Source organism: Schistocerca americana, chromosome 4 (genome assembly GCF_021461395.2).
Source record: "Schistocerca americana isolate TAMUIC-IGC-003095 chromosome 4, iqSchAmer2.1, whole genome shotgun sequence".
Lineage (NCBI taxonomy): Eukaryota > Metazoa > Arthropoda > Insecta > Orthoptera > Acrididae > Schistocerca > Schistocerca americana.
Genome location: NC_060122.1, coordinates 505,775,712 through 505,798,041, shown reverse-complemented (window position 1 = coordinate 505,798,041; position 22,330 = coordinate 505,775,712). Strand labels below are relative to the sequence as shown.

Genomic DNA, 22,330 nt, shown 5'->3' with positions numbered 1-22,330 from the left:
AAGTAAAGTTCCCACAAAGGCATTCCCATACTACACTGGTTAACATTTCGTTTCTCCAGTATCTGAATGCTCAGCATCCTTCCGTGTTACCAATTTGCCAGTTATATTCAACAAATACCTTTACTGTGCAAATATTACTCCACTGCAGTACAACTACATGCTTTGGTTTGGGGTGGTGGTCTTCAGTGGCAAAGCTTTCCTGCCTTTAACCCAAAAATATTACTATCTTTAAAAGAGAACAATCCTACCAATCTAGCTTCGGATACCAATGATTTCACATCTTCTATGTACATGACACACTGATCCTGCTAAATAACACCACACACATATGTGTTGATATATACCATACTTCAGTTACTTATTGTCTGCAGTATACCTCAAATGGATTTGTCGTTTGTGCTTCTCCTTAATTTATATTCACTTGTGGTATAGAGGGGGCAAAATATAACACTGATACAAAACACCCATCACAAGAAATACTGGAAAACACTACTTTGATGTTCCATTCAGTTGCTGTCATATGTCAGCACATGCATTATCTCCCACGTGCTCTGTCCATGGGTACTTCAATGTGTCATTATGTTTGAGTGAGTGAGAAGAGCAGATGCTTTAGTCACCAACTGGATGCAACAAAAAATTAGATTCATGATAAAACAGTATGTTTTTCATTGTCAATTCACGCAAAATGTGTGGAACTATTTGTGCAAGAGTTCCAGACTGGAAGTGTTTTGCTAAAATCTACAGTAAAGTGCCATTATGTATCAGAAAATTTCCATCAGTACTTTGAAGAACTATTGCATAACCTCAAGACTGTTGTTCAGCACATTATGTCTGGTGTCGGCATCGTAACATGAGTGTCTACGAACTGTTAATGCTCACTACAATGTTCTGAAACTGTGTAATCCGTATGTTGATCAACTCACAAAAGACAAATGACTGTATGGATATTTTCAACATGATGGAGAAATAGCACACACCACCTTGACAAACTTGTCAAGCATGTATGAGGTGTTTGGTGAGGATAGGACAATCAGCAGAGGCCATAGAATCTCTCCACTTGTGACTTTTACCTGTGGGGCAAACTGAACAGCCAAGTGTTCTCAAATAATCCTCACACACCAAAAACACTATTTTTGCTATCCCTTGGGAAGAGCTGGTATATGTCTCTCACAGTCAGATAGATCAAGCACAGTGCTGCATCAACATCGACTGTGTTCATTTACAGGTTATTCTGCGATGTTCATTAACACTTGAGGGTCAACCTTGTGTCAGTCTTATAATTTTCTTGGGACAGTTTTATATTTTTCAGCCTGTAATTTCACTGTAATACTACCTAATCCCACAGTACATACAAAACAAAAGTGAAAGGAAAGTACTTATTCTGTATTCTGTATCATTAAAGGAATCAACATGGCTTTCTCAAAAACAAGAGTCTGTAAAACTCTGTTGTCTATGTTTGTTCACAGGATCCTGTGTATTGTACACACAGAAACTGAAGTAGGTGCTTTTTTTGTTCAGAACTCAGAATTCATTCAGTGCAGTTCTGCACTTCTATTTAGTGAACAAAATATGAGCTAACTGTATATCAGACCTAATTTGTGATTAGATTCACGACTTCCTAGATCATATTCAACTAGTCATCCTCAAAGTATGGCATGTATGTTTTTCTACTCGGTATAATTAACTGATGGCTCAGGACAACTATGTTAATTACTATACTGTTCCTGATAAACAATGAATGTTTTCCTGTGATAATATGATTTTAAATATGTTTTTAAATATGTTTTCCAGTCAGCCATATTACGACAACCCCTAATTTTAGATACTTTCTAAACAATCCCAACCAACAAAGACAGCATTACTGTTGCCCAAATATCGCATATGACATTTGCAAAACAAGGTTGTTCAGACAGCAAGGTGTGAGGTTTCAGAGGCATCCCCCTGTTGTCATTGTTGTCAGTTGTGTAAGTAACCAATTATCAATATTTTCTGGAGATATCGATAACTGAATTATGAGGAGCTACAATAAAATACTTTGCTTTAGGTTGTTTAAATCCATAGCAAATAGAAATCAAATTGAAAATCTAAAATGAAGATTCTTCCCCTCTGTAAACAGTAGTTAATAAGCAACTTGTTGAATTTAAGTATAGTCACGCATCTAATGAAGATGAGATGGTTTGCAATGCCAACATCTTATATGACTGATAAACCTCTGGCAAAAATTCGTAACTCCGTGGAAACTGACTGAGTGTTGCAATATTAGAAAGGTCTTAATAGAAAACATCTACCACATTTTGCATAAAATATAGTGTACGACAAAGTTTTGTGCGAAATACATGCAGCACCTGTCAACAACTGATCAAATACACACTGAACTGAAATTTTAAAGTCTTTGTTTAAGCAAATTAATGTCTGTGTAACATTAAATAATGCAAGATGAACCGTGGGTTCATCATTACATGCCAGAGGTAATGGAGCACTTCAAAGAGTGGGTGAAAATGAGGTTAAAATGCACCGGTGCAATGATTCTACCAGTAAGAAAGAGTCACAGCTGCTGTTTTCTGGGATTCTTGTAGCATGGTGCTCTGGGGCTGTGTCCACATGGGAAAACCATCACCAGAGACTATCACAATTAATTACAGAACAAATTAAAATATTCTATTTACACTACATAAAACTGCATCTTGCAGAAACAAAGAGAGTGCTCTTCTATTACAAAAACATATTCCCAAACATGCCTTTTAGCAGAGTTGCAAAACTACATGACCTTCACCTCAAGGTGCTTCTAAATCTGTATTATTCACCAGATTTGGCTCCTAGTGATTATTTTTTGTTTACCAGGCCTAAAGGAATATCTGGATACACTAAGATTCACTTCAAGTGATAAGCCTGGAGTTGCATGTGTTTTGCACAGCTAGACGAATGTTATCTTACTGCGTGTATTAAAAATTTTGATTCATTAGAGTAACTGTACTGATTTACTATATGACTATGCTGAAAAACATTCTCCTTAAATTGTGTACTTTCTTTGTCAGACTAAAATATTTTTTAATGTATCACACTTTTAGAGTTCTGGCACTTTATTTTTATATTCCTTGTGCTCTGAACTCATATTTCAACATCATTTTTATGTATTCACTAATTTTTTCACTTTGTCTCATTTTTTTATGCTCATATGTCAATAAGAACGCATTTAGTTCAGAAATATGTTTAGTACATTAAAATAATAAGTTTGCTGCACTTGCTTATAAGCAAAATTTTACCAAGTGACAGATAGGATTAATTTATGTCTTTACTGTAGAGACATGTTCTTTGATGACTAAATTGTTCATGCTTCTGCAACTACCAGGTTGGAAGTTGCATTAGCCATAAGATACATTGCTACTGAAAGTGGCCAGCAAAGTATTGAGACCGGCAAAGTATTGAGACCGGCAAAGTATTGAGACCGGCAAAGTATTGAGACCGGCAAAGTATTGAGACCGGCAAAGTATTGAGACCGGCAAAGTATTGAGACCGGCAAAGTATTGAGACCGGCAAAGTATTGAGACCGGCGAAGTATTGAGACCGGCAAAGTATTGAGACCGGCAAAGTATTGAGACCGGCAAAGTATTGAGACCGGCAAAGTATTGAGACCGGCAAAGTATTGAGACCGGCAAAGTATTGAGACCGGCAAAGTATTGAGACCGGCAAAGTATTGAGACCGGCAAAGTATTGAGACCGGCAAAGTATTGAGACCGGCAAAGTATTGAGACCGGCAAAGTATTGAGACCGGCAAAGTATTGAGACCGGCAAAGTATTGAGACCGGCAAAGTATTGAGACCGGCAAAGTATTGAGACCGGCAAAGTATTGAGACCGGCAAAGTATTGAGACCGGCAAAGTATTGAGACCGGCAAAGTATTGAGACCGGCAAAGTATTGAGACCGGCAAAGTATTGAGACCGGCAAAGTATTGAGACCGGCAAAGTATTGAGACCGGCAAAGTATTGAGACCGGCAAAGTATTGAGACCGGCAAAGTATTGAGACCGGCAAAGTATTGAGACCGGCAAAGTATTGAGACCGGCAAAGTATTGAGACCGGCAAAGTATTGAGACCGGCAAAGTATTGAGACCGGCAAAGTATTGAGACCGGCAAAGTATTGAGACCGGCAAAGTATTGAGACCGGCAAAGTATTGAGACCGGCAAAGTATTGAGACCGGCAAAGTATTGAGACCGGCAAAGTATTGAGACCGGCAAAGTATTGAGACCGGCAAAGTATTGAGACCGGCAAAGTATTGAGACCGGCAAAGTATTGAGACCGGCAAAGTATTGAGACCGGCAAAGTATTGAGACCGGCAAAGTATTGAGACCGGCAAAGTATTGAGACCGGCAAAGTATTGAGACCGGCAAAGTATTGAGACCGGCAAAGTATTGAGACCGGCAAAGTATTGAGACCGGCAAAGTATTGAGACCGGCAAAGTATTGAGACCGGCAAAGTATTGAGACCGGCAAAGTATTGAGACCGGCAAAGTATTGAGACCGGCAAAGTATTGAGACCGGCAAAGTATTGAGACCGGCAAAGTATTGAGACCGGCAAAGTATTGAGACCGGCAAGTAACAAATCTCTGACTATAAAAAAAAAGTCATGAAAGGACTAACTGATAACTTTGTTTTGTTGCCTATAGCTTCATGTATTGTAAATATTCATCATGTCATCTCTCTTCAGTAACCGTCACATCACACATGAGTCTTCCCATCTCATGATGTACTTTTCTTTCATAACCATGTGCCTGTTCTGCACAAGAATGCTTCATAGAACCAATAAATAAATGAATGAATAAATAAATAAATAAAAAATAAAAAATCAATAAAACAAAAATTTTATTAGAAAGTTTCCTTAAAAACTAGGCTTTCAGGATCTTATCTCAGAAATCGAGAATGATTATTGTCTACACTTTTGACAATATTATTGTGTTTTAGTTATTACTGTAAATACAGTATTACAATGTATTTAAATTAAATCACAAAAAACAGATTGGAATGATAACCAAAATATGTTACAAGTACAGAAGGAGCAAGTGGGAATACTACGTAGTCAGTAATGTTGCTGCAATGTCGTATATATACTCATCTAAGTCACAGATTTCATCTCCTAATTTGACACACACACACACACACACACACACACACACACACACACACACACAACTTGAATAATGTTTTGTCTGACTTCCTTTTTTAAAATAAAGCTCATTACATTATATTACAAATCACCTTTCGTTTCTCTACATCCTCTTTCACATGCCCCTCTACTGGTAGACTTTCCAATTCTGCTTTAGTAAGCACACTCCGTATGTGGACAATTTCCTCCAGTGTGAGAGAGAGGCACTCCATGGCTTGCTGCCAGTTTTTCTGCAAAAGTAAGAAGAACTGCTGTCATCCCAACAATAAGCAATGTAATAAAAATTCTTAAATCCATTTTTCAGTGATGAGCTAAAGCTTTACGGTCAATGTGGATGGAGAAAAAATGCTATTTTGACAATTTGGTTTGCCACAACTCTTTCACACATTTTTGCTAATCCAGAAATACAACTAAAAACCAGCACATTTTAGCAAAACTAACCGAATGCAGCAGCTCATCTTGCAGGGAAGACCTCGACCACGACATCTCAGGAAGTGTATTTCCTAATCCCAGCATGCCTGTATCTGTACCCGCTTCTGAACTTGCTGACGATGGGGTAGGGCCCCTCGATTGTGGCCTCGAATGTGGCACTGACTGGCTACCCAGGCCAGCTTCTGCTGCCAACTGCTGTTGCTGCGGATTACACACGACGATTGTGTGCCTCCGCATTGAAGCCCGGCGACTTGGACACTGCGTTGCGAGGTCGTACGCTGTAAGATAATAAAATAGTATCAGCCTCTTTTAACTGAAATTACAATTTTTTGCTAGCCCTTCACAAATAACATCAAATAATCATCATAAAAAAACTACAGTTAACTGAATTAGTATGATAAATTTCTCTCTTCTTTCTTGCTTCATCATTTTGGGTAAATAATCAGGCTTTCAGTTATGGAAAAAAACATCAAAAAGCATAAGCTTTTTATATAAACCTCTTCCAACAAGAAATCTGAGAATTTTTTTGCCACTGCTGACTTCTTGTTAGTCCAGCAGAGAGAGAGAGAGAGAGAGAGAGAGAGAGAGAGAGAGAGAGAGAGAGAGAGAATTATGTTCCTTGATGTTGGAATCAGAGAATGGATAATGTAAGTTCTACTAGCAATCTTTGCATGTCATTGTTGGATGATCACTAAGGTGTTTGATAAGAAAACCATAATCTCCAATGGTTTGTTTCGAACTGGTTGTGCTCGACTCAGTATGCCGCAACAAACTATCTCTGTGTTTTTTTCTCTGTCACATTCCAAGCAATGATACTTCATGGCTTTCTTTGGTTTAAACACAAAGGGTTCCATTCATGTTGGTGATTATATTGGGGACCACCTTAATGAACATTTTGAGTAAGAACTGAATGGTTATACTCATGGGATTGGGTGACTGGGTGGTAGGCATGACATTATGTATGACACCAAAGGACAGCCACCTTTGCAGCAATGCATAGCGTCTCATTTTACAAAACTGTAGTCACCACCTGCATGGATTTTGTAGTTAGGCTTGTCCTTGCAGCACTGGAGCTGTGGGCAAATGCCTTGTAATCCAACAATTTTTATGGCAACTCACAATGTGTCACTACCATCTCTTCTGATCATCCAATACGACATTTTAAACAAAGATTTAAAAGCACAGTTCCATACAATAACAGAATCGATATTTAACATTACCATCACAGAATAATACTCTCCCGTATCATAGTTTCACGTTATTAATTTTGTCAGAATGATTAAAATATGTTCTTTGTATGATATCACAGTTACTAAAATACGAATATTATTTTATCCATTCCTGACAATCTCGGAATGACTGTTTGTTCAACATATAATCAACATAAAGTTACATGAAAATGAGATATTGAAGATCATGAGTTCCTGCCATTAAATTAATCATAAAGCATAATCGAACAATGTCAAATTTTGGCAGTAGGACACACATCCACATTTACCAAACAAGGGGAGAGAGTTGTCATAATGTGTACCATCTGTCAGACACGTCAAGCTAAATTATGTATGTATAACAGGTGCAAAATATATCAGTGACTACACATTTAAAAAAAAATAATTAAAAATCACCTAACACTTGTTACACTCAAAAAGTACTACCATGCCTATAAAAATGAAAAATTTCTAAATATTTTAGAAGCTTTATATGACAACAAACAAGATAAAAAAACATTTAGTAAATTAATAGACAAACAGAAAATTTTGCTGTCTATTGTTAATTAAACTATAAAGCAAATACTAAAGCATGCAAAATTAACTTTTATCACATTTATTCTAATCATGCTCATATGTAAACTAAAGTTGCTAGTCTTATTAACTTATACTGAATGCAAACAAAATTTCATATTTAATTATACTAACTATTATGAACAACATTTATAAAGCTTTTATGCAGTTTAGTGGCATTTCTGTTGACACAACTGTTTTCATCATTTAAGCTGAAAATATTTGTAACTGTTTGAGAAGTATACGCCGAAGATGTTAAGGGAACTCCACAGATGTTGACAAACTCTGGTTAATTTTAACAGTTTATAGTGTTTTAAAATGAAGTTTTCTCCTCACACATCTAGCCAAAACAAGCCCATCACTTAATGACATATCTTCTGCCATCAACTGTACTTGCTCAGTTATGACTGCTTGAGTAAACAGCTTTGTAACAATATTATGTTTAACGCTGTTTTACTGTTCCAACCTCTCTCATTAAATACATAACATATCGCATGTATAGAGACAAAATGCCAGTATGACAGCTCTGCTCTTAACAGGTGTCACAGCCTCTGTTGTTTTCAGTGTAGGTCACAGACGGATTATACCAGTTTGCAGATGGTGCAGTACACAACTTTCAACTGATTACTCAATTCTGTTGAGATCAGAAGTCTGAGCCAGCCATTGAATGCCATTCTTCCCAATTTAATCAAATAACTTGATTAGAATCTTTGTCGTCCTGAAAATAATCTTTGTCAAATTGGGCTTCCTTAGGAGATTCATATTAATGTCAAAAAACATTCAAAAATAAAAGGGCTAGTACCCAGTTGTCAACCCAAGATGTCTAGAAGAGAATTTAGTGGCAATGAACCTTTATAATTGCATTTCTCCGTGTAACGGTGTGTGAAAACACCCTTTGACAAGTGATACAAGTGCTATTGTTGCTTCCAAATTTCAATTTCAAGTCTATAACTACAGCATTCAAGGTAGCATGCCCATTTGACCTTGCCCCTTGCATCAGCATCAGTTTTCGATACTTTCCTTGTATTCCCTAGTCATCATGATTCATAAAACAATGAACATCTCATTCCACTGTTGCTTAATCCACTGCCGAGTGCAGTACTTGAAACACCCAAAATGTCACTGAGGGAATGAGTAATTCAGTGAGTAACTATAACCATGACCCTCTCAGCCTTAGTAAATGTGGACTTTATACAGTTATGAAATGCTAGTGGCATTTGAAGCCATGAGAGAGTTCGACAAGTCGTCTCCTTTACTAACAAATTATTTATAATCTAGATGACAGTTTTGTGAACTTCTCTGCTACAGTGTAACCTTTCTGAACAAATTGCACAGAACAATTCAGTTCTTGTGATCTTCGAAAACTATTCATAGAGTGGGACCAGATGCTTTTAATGCATTATACAAGGTGTTTCAGTTACAGTATGCAAAATTGATATTAGACGTAAGGGCCAGTATACTGAGCTTTTGATACAGGGAACTTGTGAACTGCAAGGTCAGTGGAAAGTGACATGGGCCTGAAGATGTATGAAATGACCAAGTTGTTGTGAACTGTTATTTATTGACAATAAATTATCACTCTGTTATAAGTAACAGTGTAATGGAATACCATGCCAATAATAAACCATTGTTAATTGCATAAATGCATATCAGCAATGAATATTCACAGCAATGGCTACCAACACTGTTGCAAGTATGGTAATAAAATTTTATCAGATTAGGTTACATCCATTCAAGCGCACATATTGTGGATTCCGTAACATGAAATAATAGTCTGGACAATAACGTCCACAAATCTGTATCTACTGGTATCTACTATACACAAGATTTCAGATCTCTTTGTATGAATAATTTACATTGTGAGAGTTTGTAAGCTTTTAGAAGAGCCATCCATCTCGTCTAGTGACCAGGAATCCGTAATCCTGCTGATATCTACACTGAAGTCAGAAGTTTCATAATCATGCTGCTGCCACATTCTGATGGATATGTAGAAGAACGTCCATTAATGGCACAGGTAAAATATGTTCCCTGAATTTCAAATTAATTTTTAATGATAGCATGAGGCAAGGTGCAATTACTCTTTTGGTTTGTGGACTGATAGCTCAGACACAGAAACTGCACATACGTAGCTGATGCTGCTGTTTAAACTACCTTCTAGGTGAACATGGTCCTGTGTGTGTATGGAGAATGAAGTGTATGAAATATGCTTGTTATGTCCATTGCTGCATTAGTCATTGAAAATTTCACTCTGTGGGAAAAGTACCTATCAACTCTACACAATCTATCAAAATGGTTGCAAGGTCGATTTTATTCCTGGCATACAAGTGACATCAGTGCAGTGACTACAGTGGCAAATTGAATGAACAACTGCAAACAAGAGATACATGTTCTACTAATCCATTGTGAACAGGTTGTGTCGAGTAGTGGACATGCTACCATATTGTGTCAACGTGGTCGTTTCATAAATTGCAATACAGCAACATCTCTAAATCAAGTGTTCAAAACTTTCTCCAGAATGTTTTGAAGGAGATGGACATATGTGCAATGCTTGTTCTGCCCACCTTGACTCCTGAATAAGAACAGCAATGCACGGCTGCCTCCTGTGACTTTTTGGAAAAAATTGAAGAAAATTATTGTGGGTCTTATCAGTACAAACCAGCCACAAAATGACGAAGTGCAGAAATTCACATGAAGGGTTGATTCTTTGATGACAAACAATATTTAAGCCAGTGTGACACATGAGCTGACCAACATACCAAAGAGCAACATTTCTGACAGTTTCACATGGTTATATGAACTCTCTTCGCATTGTATTCAAATGGTGGAAGACTATGTAGAACAGATGAAGCATTAAAACCATCATATTAACAGTTCTCTGTTATTTATCAATATCATTTTGAAACTTGTTAGGCTGACGAGATATCAGCTCTGTTCCTTTGTGGGACTCTTGCTCTGTCGATTGTGAACTGTAACTCTACCAACGCTTTGTAGGCCTCTCATTCAACATGTGAACAGACAGTGTTCGTCTGTATCATAAGGGATACAAAATACAAATTTTCAGTGTGTCACATTTTGACTTGTTTCGGTACTTCCTTCTCAAATGTGGGCACCAGTTATCTGCTAGTTACGAGATCTCTGTTTTCTTTGGCTGATAATCAACAGTGCTGGATGATGCTCATTAGGAAATTGTTACCTGTAGTGTCATTATGCAGCAAGAACACTACTAGAGGTACACACCTGCAGGCTCTGTGAAACTGTTCTGGCTCTGCTCCACCAATATTGTCCAGCTCAAGAAAATAATGTCTGTGATCTACACTACTGGCCATTAAAACTGCTACAGCACGAAGATGACGTACTACAGATGCGAAACTTAACTGACAGGAATAAGATGCTGTGATATGCAAATGATTAGCTTTTCAGAGCATTCACACAAGGTTGGTGCCGGTGGCAACACCAATGTGCTGACATGAGGAAAGTTTCCAACCGATTTCTCATACACAAACAGCAATTGACCGCCGTTGCCTGGTGAAACATTGTGATGCCTCGTGTACAGAGGAGAAAAGCATACCATCACATTTCAGACTTTGATAAAGGTCAGATTGCAGCCTATTGCGATTGCGGTTTATCGTATCGTGACACTGCTGCTCGCATTGGTCTAGGTCCAGTGTCTGTTAGCAGAATATGGAATTGGTGGGTTCAGGAGGGTAATACGGAACGCCATGCTGGATCCGAACGGCCTCTTATCACTAGCAGTCGAGATGACAGGCATCTTATCTACATGGCTGCAACGGATCGTGGAGCCACGTCTCGATCCCTGAGTCAACAGATGGGGACGTTTGCAAGACAACAAACATCTGCACAAACAGTTCGACAACATTTGCAGCAGCGTGGACTATCAGCTCAGAGACCGTGGCTGCGGTTACCCTTGACGCTGCATCAAAGACAGGAGCGCCTGCGATGGTGTACTCGACGACGAACCTGGGTGGACGAATGACAAAACGCCATTTTTTGGGATGAATCCAGGTTCTGTTTACAGCATCATGATGGTCGCATCCATGTTTGGTGACATCGTGGTGAACGTACACTGGAAGCCTGTATTCGTCATCGCCAGACTGGCATATCACCCAGCGCGATGGTATGGGGTGCCATTGATTACACGTCTCGGTCACCTCTTGTTCGCACTGAAGGCACTTTGAACAGTGGACGTTACGACCCGTGGCTCTACCCTTCATTCGATCCCTGCAAAACCCTACATTTCAGCAGGATAATGCACGACAGCATGTTGCAGGTCCTGTGCGGACCTTTCTGGACAGAAAATGTTCGACTGCTGCCCTGGCCAGCACATTCTCCAGATCTCTCACCAATTGAACACGTCTGTTCAATGCTGGCCGTGCAACTGGCTCGTCACAATACGCCAGTCACTACTCTTGATGAACTGTGGTATCGTGTTGAAGCTGCATGGGCAGCTGTACCTGTACACGCCATCCAAGCTCTGTTTCACTCAATTCCCAGGCGTATCAAGGCCGTTATTACGGCCAGAGGTGGTTGTTCTGGGTACTGATTTCTCAGGATCTATGCGCCCAAATTACGTGAAAATGTAATCACATGTCAGTTGTAGTATAATATATTTGTCCAATGATTACCCGTTTACCATCTGCATTTCCTCTTGGTGAAGCAATTTTAATGGCCAGTAGTGTATCACAAGCATGAACTGAGGTGATGTATGGTTGGGAGGGTTATCTTCTGGAGCACAGGTGAACTACAAACACATTATGGGTCACTTGTTTACTACCACATCTGTTCGATAGCCTTTAAGATCTGTACCAAAATGCTCAGAATAATAGCCCCCAATTTCAGTTTCACGTGATTTTACAGACACACCAGGGATACATTTCACCCACAAGAGCCTTAGGTCGCAACCGAGTAGCCCGGTACCGTCCTGGAGGGCAGATGTCTGTCGGTCGGTCGGTCAGGCCTGTGGTGGAGCGTGCGTGTTAGCCAGGCGCTCATGCTGCATGCCACACAGGACACAGACAGGCACGTAAGACTTGGAGAGCGTACACTCGAGAGCGCTGTCCATGTAGCTGTGGTACTCGTGGTGCGTCAGGATACCTGTCCGGTGCCAGGGGTGGCGGCGACCTTCGCCACTCGAGCTGCCCTTGGTCGCTGCAGTCGACGACGCAGGGGTGGGGCCGCCGTTCCGCGTCGGCGACGTTACATCCACGTCGTCTTCGTCGTCGTCATCGTCGTCACTCTGGAACAGACAGTTTGCCGCTTCAGTGAGGTGCTGCTCGGTATGTAATAGAGTGAAACATTGGCCTAATAAAGGTGCAAACCGTGCCTTAATATCTGTTGTGATTCGAGCAAATATTTTCGTTCAGAATAGACCATTATGCCTGTAATTCCTGAAACTTCCTGGCAGATTAAAACTATGTGCCGGACCGAGACTCGAACTCGGGACCTTTGCCTTTCGCAGTTAAGTGGTCTACCAACTGAGCTAACCAAGCACGACTCACGCCCCGTCCTCACAGCTTTACTTCTGCCAGTACCTCGTCTCCTACCTTCCAAACTTAACAGAAGCTCTCCTGCGAGCTTGGGTAGCTCAGTTGGTAGAGCATTTGCCCGCGAAAGGCAAAGGTCCCGAATTCGAGTCTCGGTCCGGTACACAATTTTAATCTGCCATGAAGTTTCATATCAGCGCACATTCCGCTGCAGAGTGAAAATCTCATTCTGGCATATAATTCCTGTTTTATCCCACACACATCGAGGCACGGGAGTGCACTAATTTTTCAAATATGCAAGCCCAAATTTGTTTCACTATACTGATGTAATGACACTTTGGAAAAGGAGAACCATTGTAAGAAAAAAAAGGCGAATGAAAAACAGAAACAAAATTGAAGGATTGTTTCTGGAAAATGAACTGAAAGTGGGTGGTACGAAAAATGTGATTTAATTGTAATTTTGTAAAAAGTTCTCCGATTTAGAGCTGAGGTCTATATCGAAGGTAACAGAAGTTACTACATGAAAACCTTCATAAAATAAAACTGTGTGGTCGGTGTAAAGCTCTTCACAATTTATTATAAAAGTAATCTTAATGACATTTGGCTTGTGGCATTGTTGCTACGGAGATTGGCAGCGAACTAGGAATTGTTGCAGAGGTTCTTCGGGAAGTCCTTAAATTGAAGATTCAAGATAAAAGTCCTAGTTGAGAATCTTTTAAGAAGTCAGCCCCGGGTGTGACAAAACTCTGGGAAGAGCGCTCTTGCTGAACAACTACGTAACTGCGAGCCAAAGCCTGCTTAGCGGGCGCTTAGCGACAGCTAACGGGATTGCCGCCAGCAGAGCTGAAGACTAAGTCATGTCCTACAGCTCCACTCTCATTCCCCCTTTCCTTTATTATTTGAAAAAGTGCTGTCCTTTCAGTGTTCATTCTTTCAGAATTCGCAAGCTATTTCAGCAGTATTTGTCGTAAGCTTGTCCGCTCATTACCGGTCTGTGGCAGTTATTAATTACACGAAAGAGAAGAAACTAGCAAAGCACAAATCAACCAATATCTGATGATTTTTCTGTAGCTTGGGAGCACAGTCATATTGTTTGAATGACAGTTCCGCCATTTGAGTGTATAGATTGTTTATTCTATTGTACAATCACGATTTCAGGTTTTTAGCCATTTTCAAGTACCATAATGTTAAACACGATCAGACTTCTGTAAACAAAATCATTGTCCAAATACACTCTAGAGAGAGAGAGAGAGAGAGAGAGAGAGAGAGAGAGAATTATCAGAATGGGATGGAAATCGATAAATGTGATGCACCTGGTGATCAAAAAGTCAGTATAAATTTGAAAACTTAGTAAACCACGGAATAATGTAGATAGAGGGGTAAAAATTGACAAACATGCTTGAAATGACATGGGGTTTTCTTACAATCAAAAAAATTGCAAGACGCGTGAAAGATCTCTTGCGCGCGTCGTTTGGTAATGATCGTGTGCTCAGCCGCCACTTTCGTCATGCTTGGCCTCCCAGGTCCGTGCTATTATTGGCTTTAGGGATCCTGAAGTCGCAAGTGTATCGTGATCGACCGACATCTCTAGGGATGCTGAAAGACAACATCCGACGCAAATGCCTCACCATAACTCCGGACATGCTCTACAGTGCTGTTCACAACATTATTCCTCGACTGCAGCTATTGTTGAGGAATGATGGTAGACATATTGAGCATTTCCTGTAAAGATCATCATCTTTGCTTTGTCTTACTTTGTTATGCTAATTATTCCTATTCTGATCAGATGAAGCGCCATCTGTCGGACATTTTGTGAACTTTTGTATTTTTTTGCTTCTAATAAAACCCCATGTCATTCCAAGCATGTGTGTCAATTTGTACCTCTATCTACATTATTCCGTGATTTATTCAGTTTTCAAATTTATACTGACTTTTTTATCACTCGGTACATGTACAAGCAAATGATTACAATTTCAGAAGAGCTGGATGATTTATTCGAGAGTAAGAGCTTCAATAGCTGACCAAGTCAATAACGCTTTGGTCCGCCTTTTGCCCTTATGGAAACAGTTCTTCAGCTTGACAATGATTGAGAGAGTCCAACTGGCGCGTTACATGGTCAGAATGCCGAGATAGTTGGAGGGCCCAGCCCATAATGCCCCAAATATTCTAAATTGGGGAGATATCCGGTGACCTTGCTGCCCAACGTAGGGTCTGGCAAACGTGAAAGCGAATCATCGCTGAAGACAATTCTAATCCAATCAATGGAATTCCAGGCCGGAGACGCCTCTGGAGACGTACTGGACAGTGGCTGGATACCAACCAGACTGTCGTCTGCCATGTGGCCCTACAACCATGAGTGATTGTCTGGCGTGCCACTTCTTTTCGTAGCGAGATCCCTTTGGTTGTCCTCCGCGGCACCCTTACTGTACAACGGTCCGTCGACTACACCCTACTCCCAGTTTTGTTGCCCATCATGACAAGCCATTCTGGGCTTAGATTTCAGCAACATAATACCTGTCTGCATATGGCGAGAGTTTCTGCTGCTCGTCTTCGTTTTTGTCAAACGCTATCTTGGCCAGCAAGGTCGCTGGATCTCTCTTAACCGAGAACGTTTGGGGTAATTTGGATAGGGTGCTCCAACCATCTCGGGATTTTGCGATCTACCGCGCCAGTTTAACAGAATTTGGCACTGTATCCCCAGGAGAGCATCCAACAACTCTATAAATCAATGCCAAGCGAGTAAGTTGGTGCTTATGGGCCACAGGTGAACCAAAGCGTTACTGACTAGCTCAATTTGTGAAGCTCTCTCTCTTGAAAAGTCATCCACTTTTTCTGAAATTGTAATTATTTGTTTAACTGTACATCATATCCATCGATTTCCGTTCTATTCGAATAATACCTTCGTGGTGCTTTTTTTTTTTTTTTTTGTCTTAAAGTGTATATGTGGTTCATGGTGTGGGTTCCTGTAGTCGTGTCTTAGTTCATGAACCACGGGCAACGTATGAGTGGCCAAGTAAGTGGTCCCGACAGTCGGGATACTTTGTGCTCATACGGCAAAGACTACCAAATCCACCGGTTAGTCCCTTAGCCGTTAGGGGTAAAACCCAATGGGACTCGGGGCAAGTAAGGCTAGCAACCTGCTTCCCTGGTACTTTAAATATGATGCTGGCAACAATCAGAGCAAAATGCCTCGGACCTTTGGAGGTGACGGAGTTCCACCTCTAACTGACAAACCAGCGATTCCTAAGATACGACTTGGCAAACAAATGGTAATGTGATGGGGAGCTATTAGTATCAATGGGGGCTACTCTGGGAAGAAGGTAGAGCTGGCAGAGGCTGCAAGTAAGATGGGGCTGGACGTTTTAGCTGTTAGTGACATTCGGGTAAGGGGTGAGAAAGAAGAGGAAGTGGGAGAATACAAGGTCTACCTGTCAGGAGTCAAAGCAGGAATAGCACAATGGGGTGTAGGGCTTTACATCAGGAAAGAAATGGAACCCAGCGTAGTTGCAATAAGGTATGTAAACGAATGACTGATGTGGATAGATTTGACAGTGTCTAGCAAGAAAATTAGGATTGTGTCAGTATATTCGCATTGTGAAGGGACAGATCAAGATAAGATGGATAGTTTTTATGAGGCACTCAGTGATGTAGTTGTTAGAGTGAAGGACAAGGACAGTGTTCTGCTCATGGGTGATTTTAACGCCAGGATTGGAAATCGAACAGAAGGGTATGAAAAGGTTATCGGTAAATTTGGAGAGGATATGGAGGCCAACAGGAACGGGAAACAACTCTTGGATTTCTGTGCCAGTATGGGCTTAGTAATCACAAACTCCTTTTTTAAACGTAAGAACATTCACCGGTATACTTGGGAAGGCAGGGGAACCAGATCTGTCATTGACTATATAATAACAGATAAGGAATTCAGGAAGGCTGTGAGGGACACACGTGTATTCAGGGGATTCTTTGATGACACTGATCACTATTTAATCTACACTGAAATTGATATTGTGAGGCCGAAAGTGCACGAGGTCAGGTCCATATGTAGGAGGATAAGAGTGGGGAAACTTCAGGATAAGGAAATCAGGCACAACTACATAACAGCGATCTCGGAAAGGTACCAGTTAGTTGAATGTAGTCAATTACAGTCATTGGAAAAGGAATAGACAAGGTACAGGGACACAGTACTAGAAGTGGCTAAAGAATGTCTTGGAACAGTAGTGTGTAAAAGTAGGATGAAGCAAACAGCTTGGTGGAATGATACAGTCAAGGCAACCTGTAAAAGGAAAAAGAAGGCGTGTCAAAAATGGCTACATACCAGAACCCAGGTAGACAGAGAAAGTTATGTTGAAGAAAGAAACAAAGCCAAACAGATAATTGCAGCATCCAAGAAGAAATCGTGGGAAGACTTTGGAAACAGATTGGAAACTATGGATCAAGCTGCTGGAAAACCATTCTGGACTGTAATTAGCAATCTTCGAAAGGGAGATAAGAAGAAAATGACAAGTATTTTGGACAGGTCAGGAAAACTGCTGGTGAATCCTGCGGATGCCTTGGGCAGATGGAGGGAATATTTTGAAGAGTTGCTCAATGTAGGTGAAAATGCGATCAGTAATGTTTCAGATTTCGAGGTAGAATGGGATAGGACTGATGATGGAAATAGGATCACATTTGAGGAAGTGGAAAAAATGGTCAATAGATTGCAGTGCAATAAAGCGTCTGGGGTGGATGAAATTAAGTCGGAACTCATCAAATACAGTGGAATGTCAGGTCTTAAATGGCTACACAGGATAATTGAAATGGCCTGGGAGTTGGGACAGGTTCCATCAGACTGGACAAAAGCAGTAATCACACCAATCTTTAAACATGGAAACAGAAAAGATTGTAACAACTACAGAGGTATCTCTTTAATCAGAGTTGTGGGTAAAATCTTCTCAGGTATTGTTGAAAGGAAAGTGCGAGTATTATTTGGGGACCAATTGGATGAAAATCAGTGTGGGTTTAGGCCTCTTAGAGGTTGTCAGGACCAGATCTTTAGCTTACGGCAAATAATGGAGAAGTGTTATGAGTGGAACAGGGAATTGTATCTATGCTTTATAGATCTAGAAAAGGCATATGACCGGGTTCCTAGGAGGAAGGTATTGTCTGTTCTACAAGATTATGGAATAGGAGGCAAACTTTTGCAAGCAATTAAAGGTCTTTACATGGATAGTCAGGCAGCAGTTAGAGTTGACGGTAAATTGAGTTCACGGCTCAGAGTAGTTTCAGGGGTAAGACGAGGCTGCAACCTGTCTCCACTGTTGCTCATATTATTTATGGATCATATGTTGAAAACAATAGACTGGCTGGGTGAGATTAAGATATGTGAACACAAAATAAGCAGTCTTGCATATGCGGCTGACTTAGTTGTGATGGCAGATTCGATTGAAAGTTTGCAAAGTAATATTTCAGAGCTAGATCAGAAATGTAAGGACTATGGTATGAAGATTAGCATCTCCAAAACGAAAGTAATGTCAGTGGGAAAGAAATATAAACGGATTGAGTGCCAAATAGGAGGAACAAAGAACAGGTGGACGGTTTCAAGTACTTAGGATGCATATTCTCACAGGATGACAACATAGTGAAAGAACGGCAAGCGAGGTGTAGCAAAGCTAATGCAGTGAGCGCTCAGCTACGATCTACTTTCTTCTGCAAGAAGGAAGTCAGTACCAAGACTAAGTTATCGGTGCACCGTTCAATCTTTCGACCAACTTTGTTGTATGGGAGCGAAAGCTGGGTGGATTCAGGTTACCTTATCAACAAGGTTGAGGTTACGGATATGAAAGTAGCTAGGATGATTGCAGGTACTAGTAGATGGGAACAATGGCAGCAGGGTGACCAAAATGAGGAAATCAAAGAAAAACTGGGAATGAACTCTATAGATGTAGCAGTCAGGGCGAACAGGCTTAGATGGTGGGGTCAGGTTACACGCATGGGAGAAGCAAGGTTACCCAAGAGACTCATGGATTCAGCAGTAGAGGGTAGGAGGAGTCGGGGCAGACCGAGGAGAAGGTACCTGGATTCGGTTAAGAATGATTTTGAAGTAATAGGTTTAACATCAGAAGAGGCACCCATGTTAGCACTGAATAGGGGATCATGGAGGAACTGTATAAGGGGGGCTATGCTCCAGACTGAACGCTGAAAGGCATGATCAGTCTTAAAGGATGATGATGATAAAGTGTATATCAGATTTGGTTATATAATGCAGGTGTCACAGCATATAATTTACAACACAAATCACAACATATTCACGAAGTGTCTGCTAGAAAAGGAATAGGCATGTCTTACAGACATTTAGTAACTGTGTCACACATGATCACCAGGAACAGCCATTACATTTGCAGCGACCATTTCCTAGATAATGATAGATGTTTTGTTTTATTTCTGCCTTGTACTTTGGGAATATGTTCCCATTTATATGCTGTGACACCTGTATTACTTATTTCGACAATTACTTCTTTTGTAGAAGTCTGATAATGTTTAACATTGTGGTACTAGAAAATGGCCAAAGACCGAAATAATCACTGCACAACAGAATGAATCTATACAGCCAAATGGCGAAACTTTCATTTAAACAACCAACACTTGTTTCCGTAGCTTATAATTTAGACGAAACAGACTAAACCACTAAAAAGACTAAGTGTGACATTCTGAAGCATTACTTTGAGAAATTATAGATCTGTGAAACTCTTACAGAAAACTGCCATCTCATAGACGCATCCCCAACAATGATTCAATTTCACCGTCTTGCGCTAAGATGCATTGCAACATATTAACACCTCGAAAAGAGCGAAGCATTGAGGTAAGGCGGAGTAACTGTTGACTTGCTGAAGATCGGAGACAAACCATGATTTACAGACCACAAGCTATCGATTGAATATTTGGGAGAGCAAAGTTATACCTACAGATTGAAAAACTGCTTTGATTTATCCTAAACAAAAGTGACAATACAGATCCAAATAATTACAGAGGTATTTCTCTTCTACCATTCGCATACAAAGAAATACTCTCTCGTCGTCCTTACCCGATTAGAGTAACAGATGGAATGGTAGATTACCAGCCAGACTTACGACAAGGTAGATCTTTTGTAGAAACGATCTGGAATCTGAACATGACGACGCGATCAGGCGATTCTCACAGTGGTCACGTTCTATTTTTTAACCTAGACTAGACTGAACGCACCACACTGTTTTATGTACTACATAAATATTTAGTGTGGACAACAAAACAACTAATCTAATCCAACATAATTTGAGAAAGACAACTCAAAGTGAAACCTATGGGCGGAATCTCCAAATATTTTGATATCACGGAGAAGTAAGGTGGGTGATGGGTTAACTCCATTTTCAATCCGATACTACATAAAATCATCAAAATATCGTGAAAAGAAATACTCGGGATAAATTCAAGAATAAAAAAAGTAAAAGAATTAACATCAAATGCCTTCCCTTTGCCGATGACCCACTGTACCGCTGAAGCCAGGCATGCCCTTGAGAAGATTCATGAGACTGCTGTCAAAACTCGCCTCCCAGAGTCTAACGAGGAGAGAGAGTATGCATATGGCCCTCAAACATGCAGACCTGTTATCCCTCACGAAAAGCTATGGCATCATCATTCGGGTTATCAATTTCGAGTACTAGGGTGAAATTGTCGGCAACATTGCCGACGATAATGAGTACCTAGACTACGAAAGTTGGTAGGTGTGTTTCTACATTTGAAACACGATGTATATTAGCATTTCGCGCCTGTCGCATAAGAGTGGCGCTAGTAGCGTCACTATGGGGATGCAAATCAAGTTTGCATTAAATACACGCTCCAACAGCCGTGAGCGTTAGTTATCTTTCAGACTGGTCGTGGTGAGCTGATGTTAGTCAAGAATGCCTTCAAGGCGACAAAGACGCCATTATCAACACCTCAGAGGTCGTAACAGGACTGCGAGATGTTGGATGTTCCTTCTACGACACTGCAGAAACACTTGGCAGGAATGTAGCCATTGTACAGTATTGCTGGCAGCTGTGGTGAAGAGAATGTACGGTCGCAAGAAGACCCGACTCCGGACACATCGTGGCTCTACCGAGAGGGGAGACCCCTTGTTCGGCGTATGGTTCTGGCACATCGTGTTGCATCTGCAGCAACAGTCTGAGCAGCAGTTAGCACCACAGCAACACAATGAACTGTTACAAATCTGTTACTTCAAGAACCGCTTCGAGCCGTATGCCTTAAGCGACCGCAGCCATTTGCGACTTTAGTGATGTCAGGCGAGAGCTCATTGGGCGGTAAGGTGGAAGTTTGTTGTGTTTTCTGATGAAAGCTGGTTCTGCCTCTGTCCCAATGATGGCCGAGTGTTGGTTAGAGGAGGTCAGTTGAGGGCCTGCAACCACCCTGCCTGCGTGCTAGTCTCGCTGGACCTATACCCGAAGTTATGGTCTGGGGTGTAAATTCGTGTGACAGCAAGAGCACTCTCATGGTTATCCCACTCACCCTGACTGCAAATTTGTATCTCAATCCGGAGATCCGACCAGTTGTGCTGCCATTCTTGAATAGCATTCTGAAGGGTGTTTTCCAACTGGGTAACTCGCGCCCACATACTGCTGTTGTAACCCAACATGCTCCACCGAGTGTCGACATGTTGCCTCGGCCTGCTCGATCGGCAGATCTGCCTCAAATCGAACACACATGGAATATCATGGGGCGACAGTGTTATCCACGAACAGCATTAACCGCCTCTATATTGACCGACCAAGTGCAACAGTCATGGTACTACAGCCCACAAGCTGACATCCAGCTTGCATGTTTGATTCAACATTCTGGCGGTTACCTTGGATATTAATGTATGAGCATTTTACATTTGGAATAGCTTATCTCGCGCTTACAGCAACATGTACGGGGAAAGGCATGGCTGTCTTTTCCTGTAGGGACACACAGTAATAATTTATGGGCTGAGGCTATAAAGTCGCTACTTTAATCAATTTCTCAGTGAGTCTTCGATCAGGAAGCTAATTCTCGTCAAAATAGCTACTTGGCTAAAAACAGAGAAGTCTTTCTAGTAAAACCTAAGGTAATGGAGGGGCGCAGGGGTTGGCCATACTAACCGCACGACTGTGTCTCCACGGGCGCAACATGCGAGTCGTGCAAACATTTGTCGCTTCTGCACCTCGCTCGATGCACATACTTTCGAGCATTTAACGTTTAACAAAGTATCGCCCTACTTACGTACTTAACGAGAAAACATTAATATATATATATATATATATATATATATATATATATATATATATATATATATATATATATATAAGCAGGTAATTAATACTAGACTTGTTAAGTCTTATGTGATTCATCATATATACAGGGTGTTACAGAAAGGTACGGCCAAACTTTCAGGAAACATTCCTCACACACGAAGAAAGAAAATATGTTA

The 22,330-nt window shown here is 40.7% G+C and overlaps 1 protein-coding gene across 2 annotated transcripts in view; it reads right to left on the bottom strand.

Annotated features, from left to right (window-relative positions):
• LOC124612388 (protein spire) overlaps positions 1-22,330 on the bottom strand; it is an 808,827-nt gene that overhangs the window by 30,436 nt on the left and 756,061 nt on the right. The window contains exons 9-11 of one of the 2 annotated variants that reach the window (XM_047140565.1): positions 12,434-12,626; positions 5,601-5,869; positions 5,252-5,389 (exon numbers count right to left, since the gene is read on the bottom strand). In XM_047140565.1, coding sequence (XP_046996521.1) covers positions 5,252-5,389; positions 5,601-5,869; positions 12,434-12,626 — 600 coding nt within the window. The remainder of the gene's footprint in view (positions 1-5,251; positions 5,390-5,600; positions 5,870-12,433; positions 12,627-22,330) is intronic. The other variant, XM_047140566.1, reaches the window with a different exon arrangement.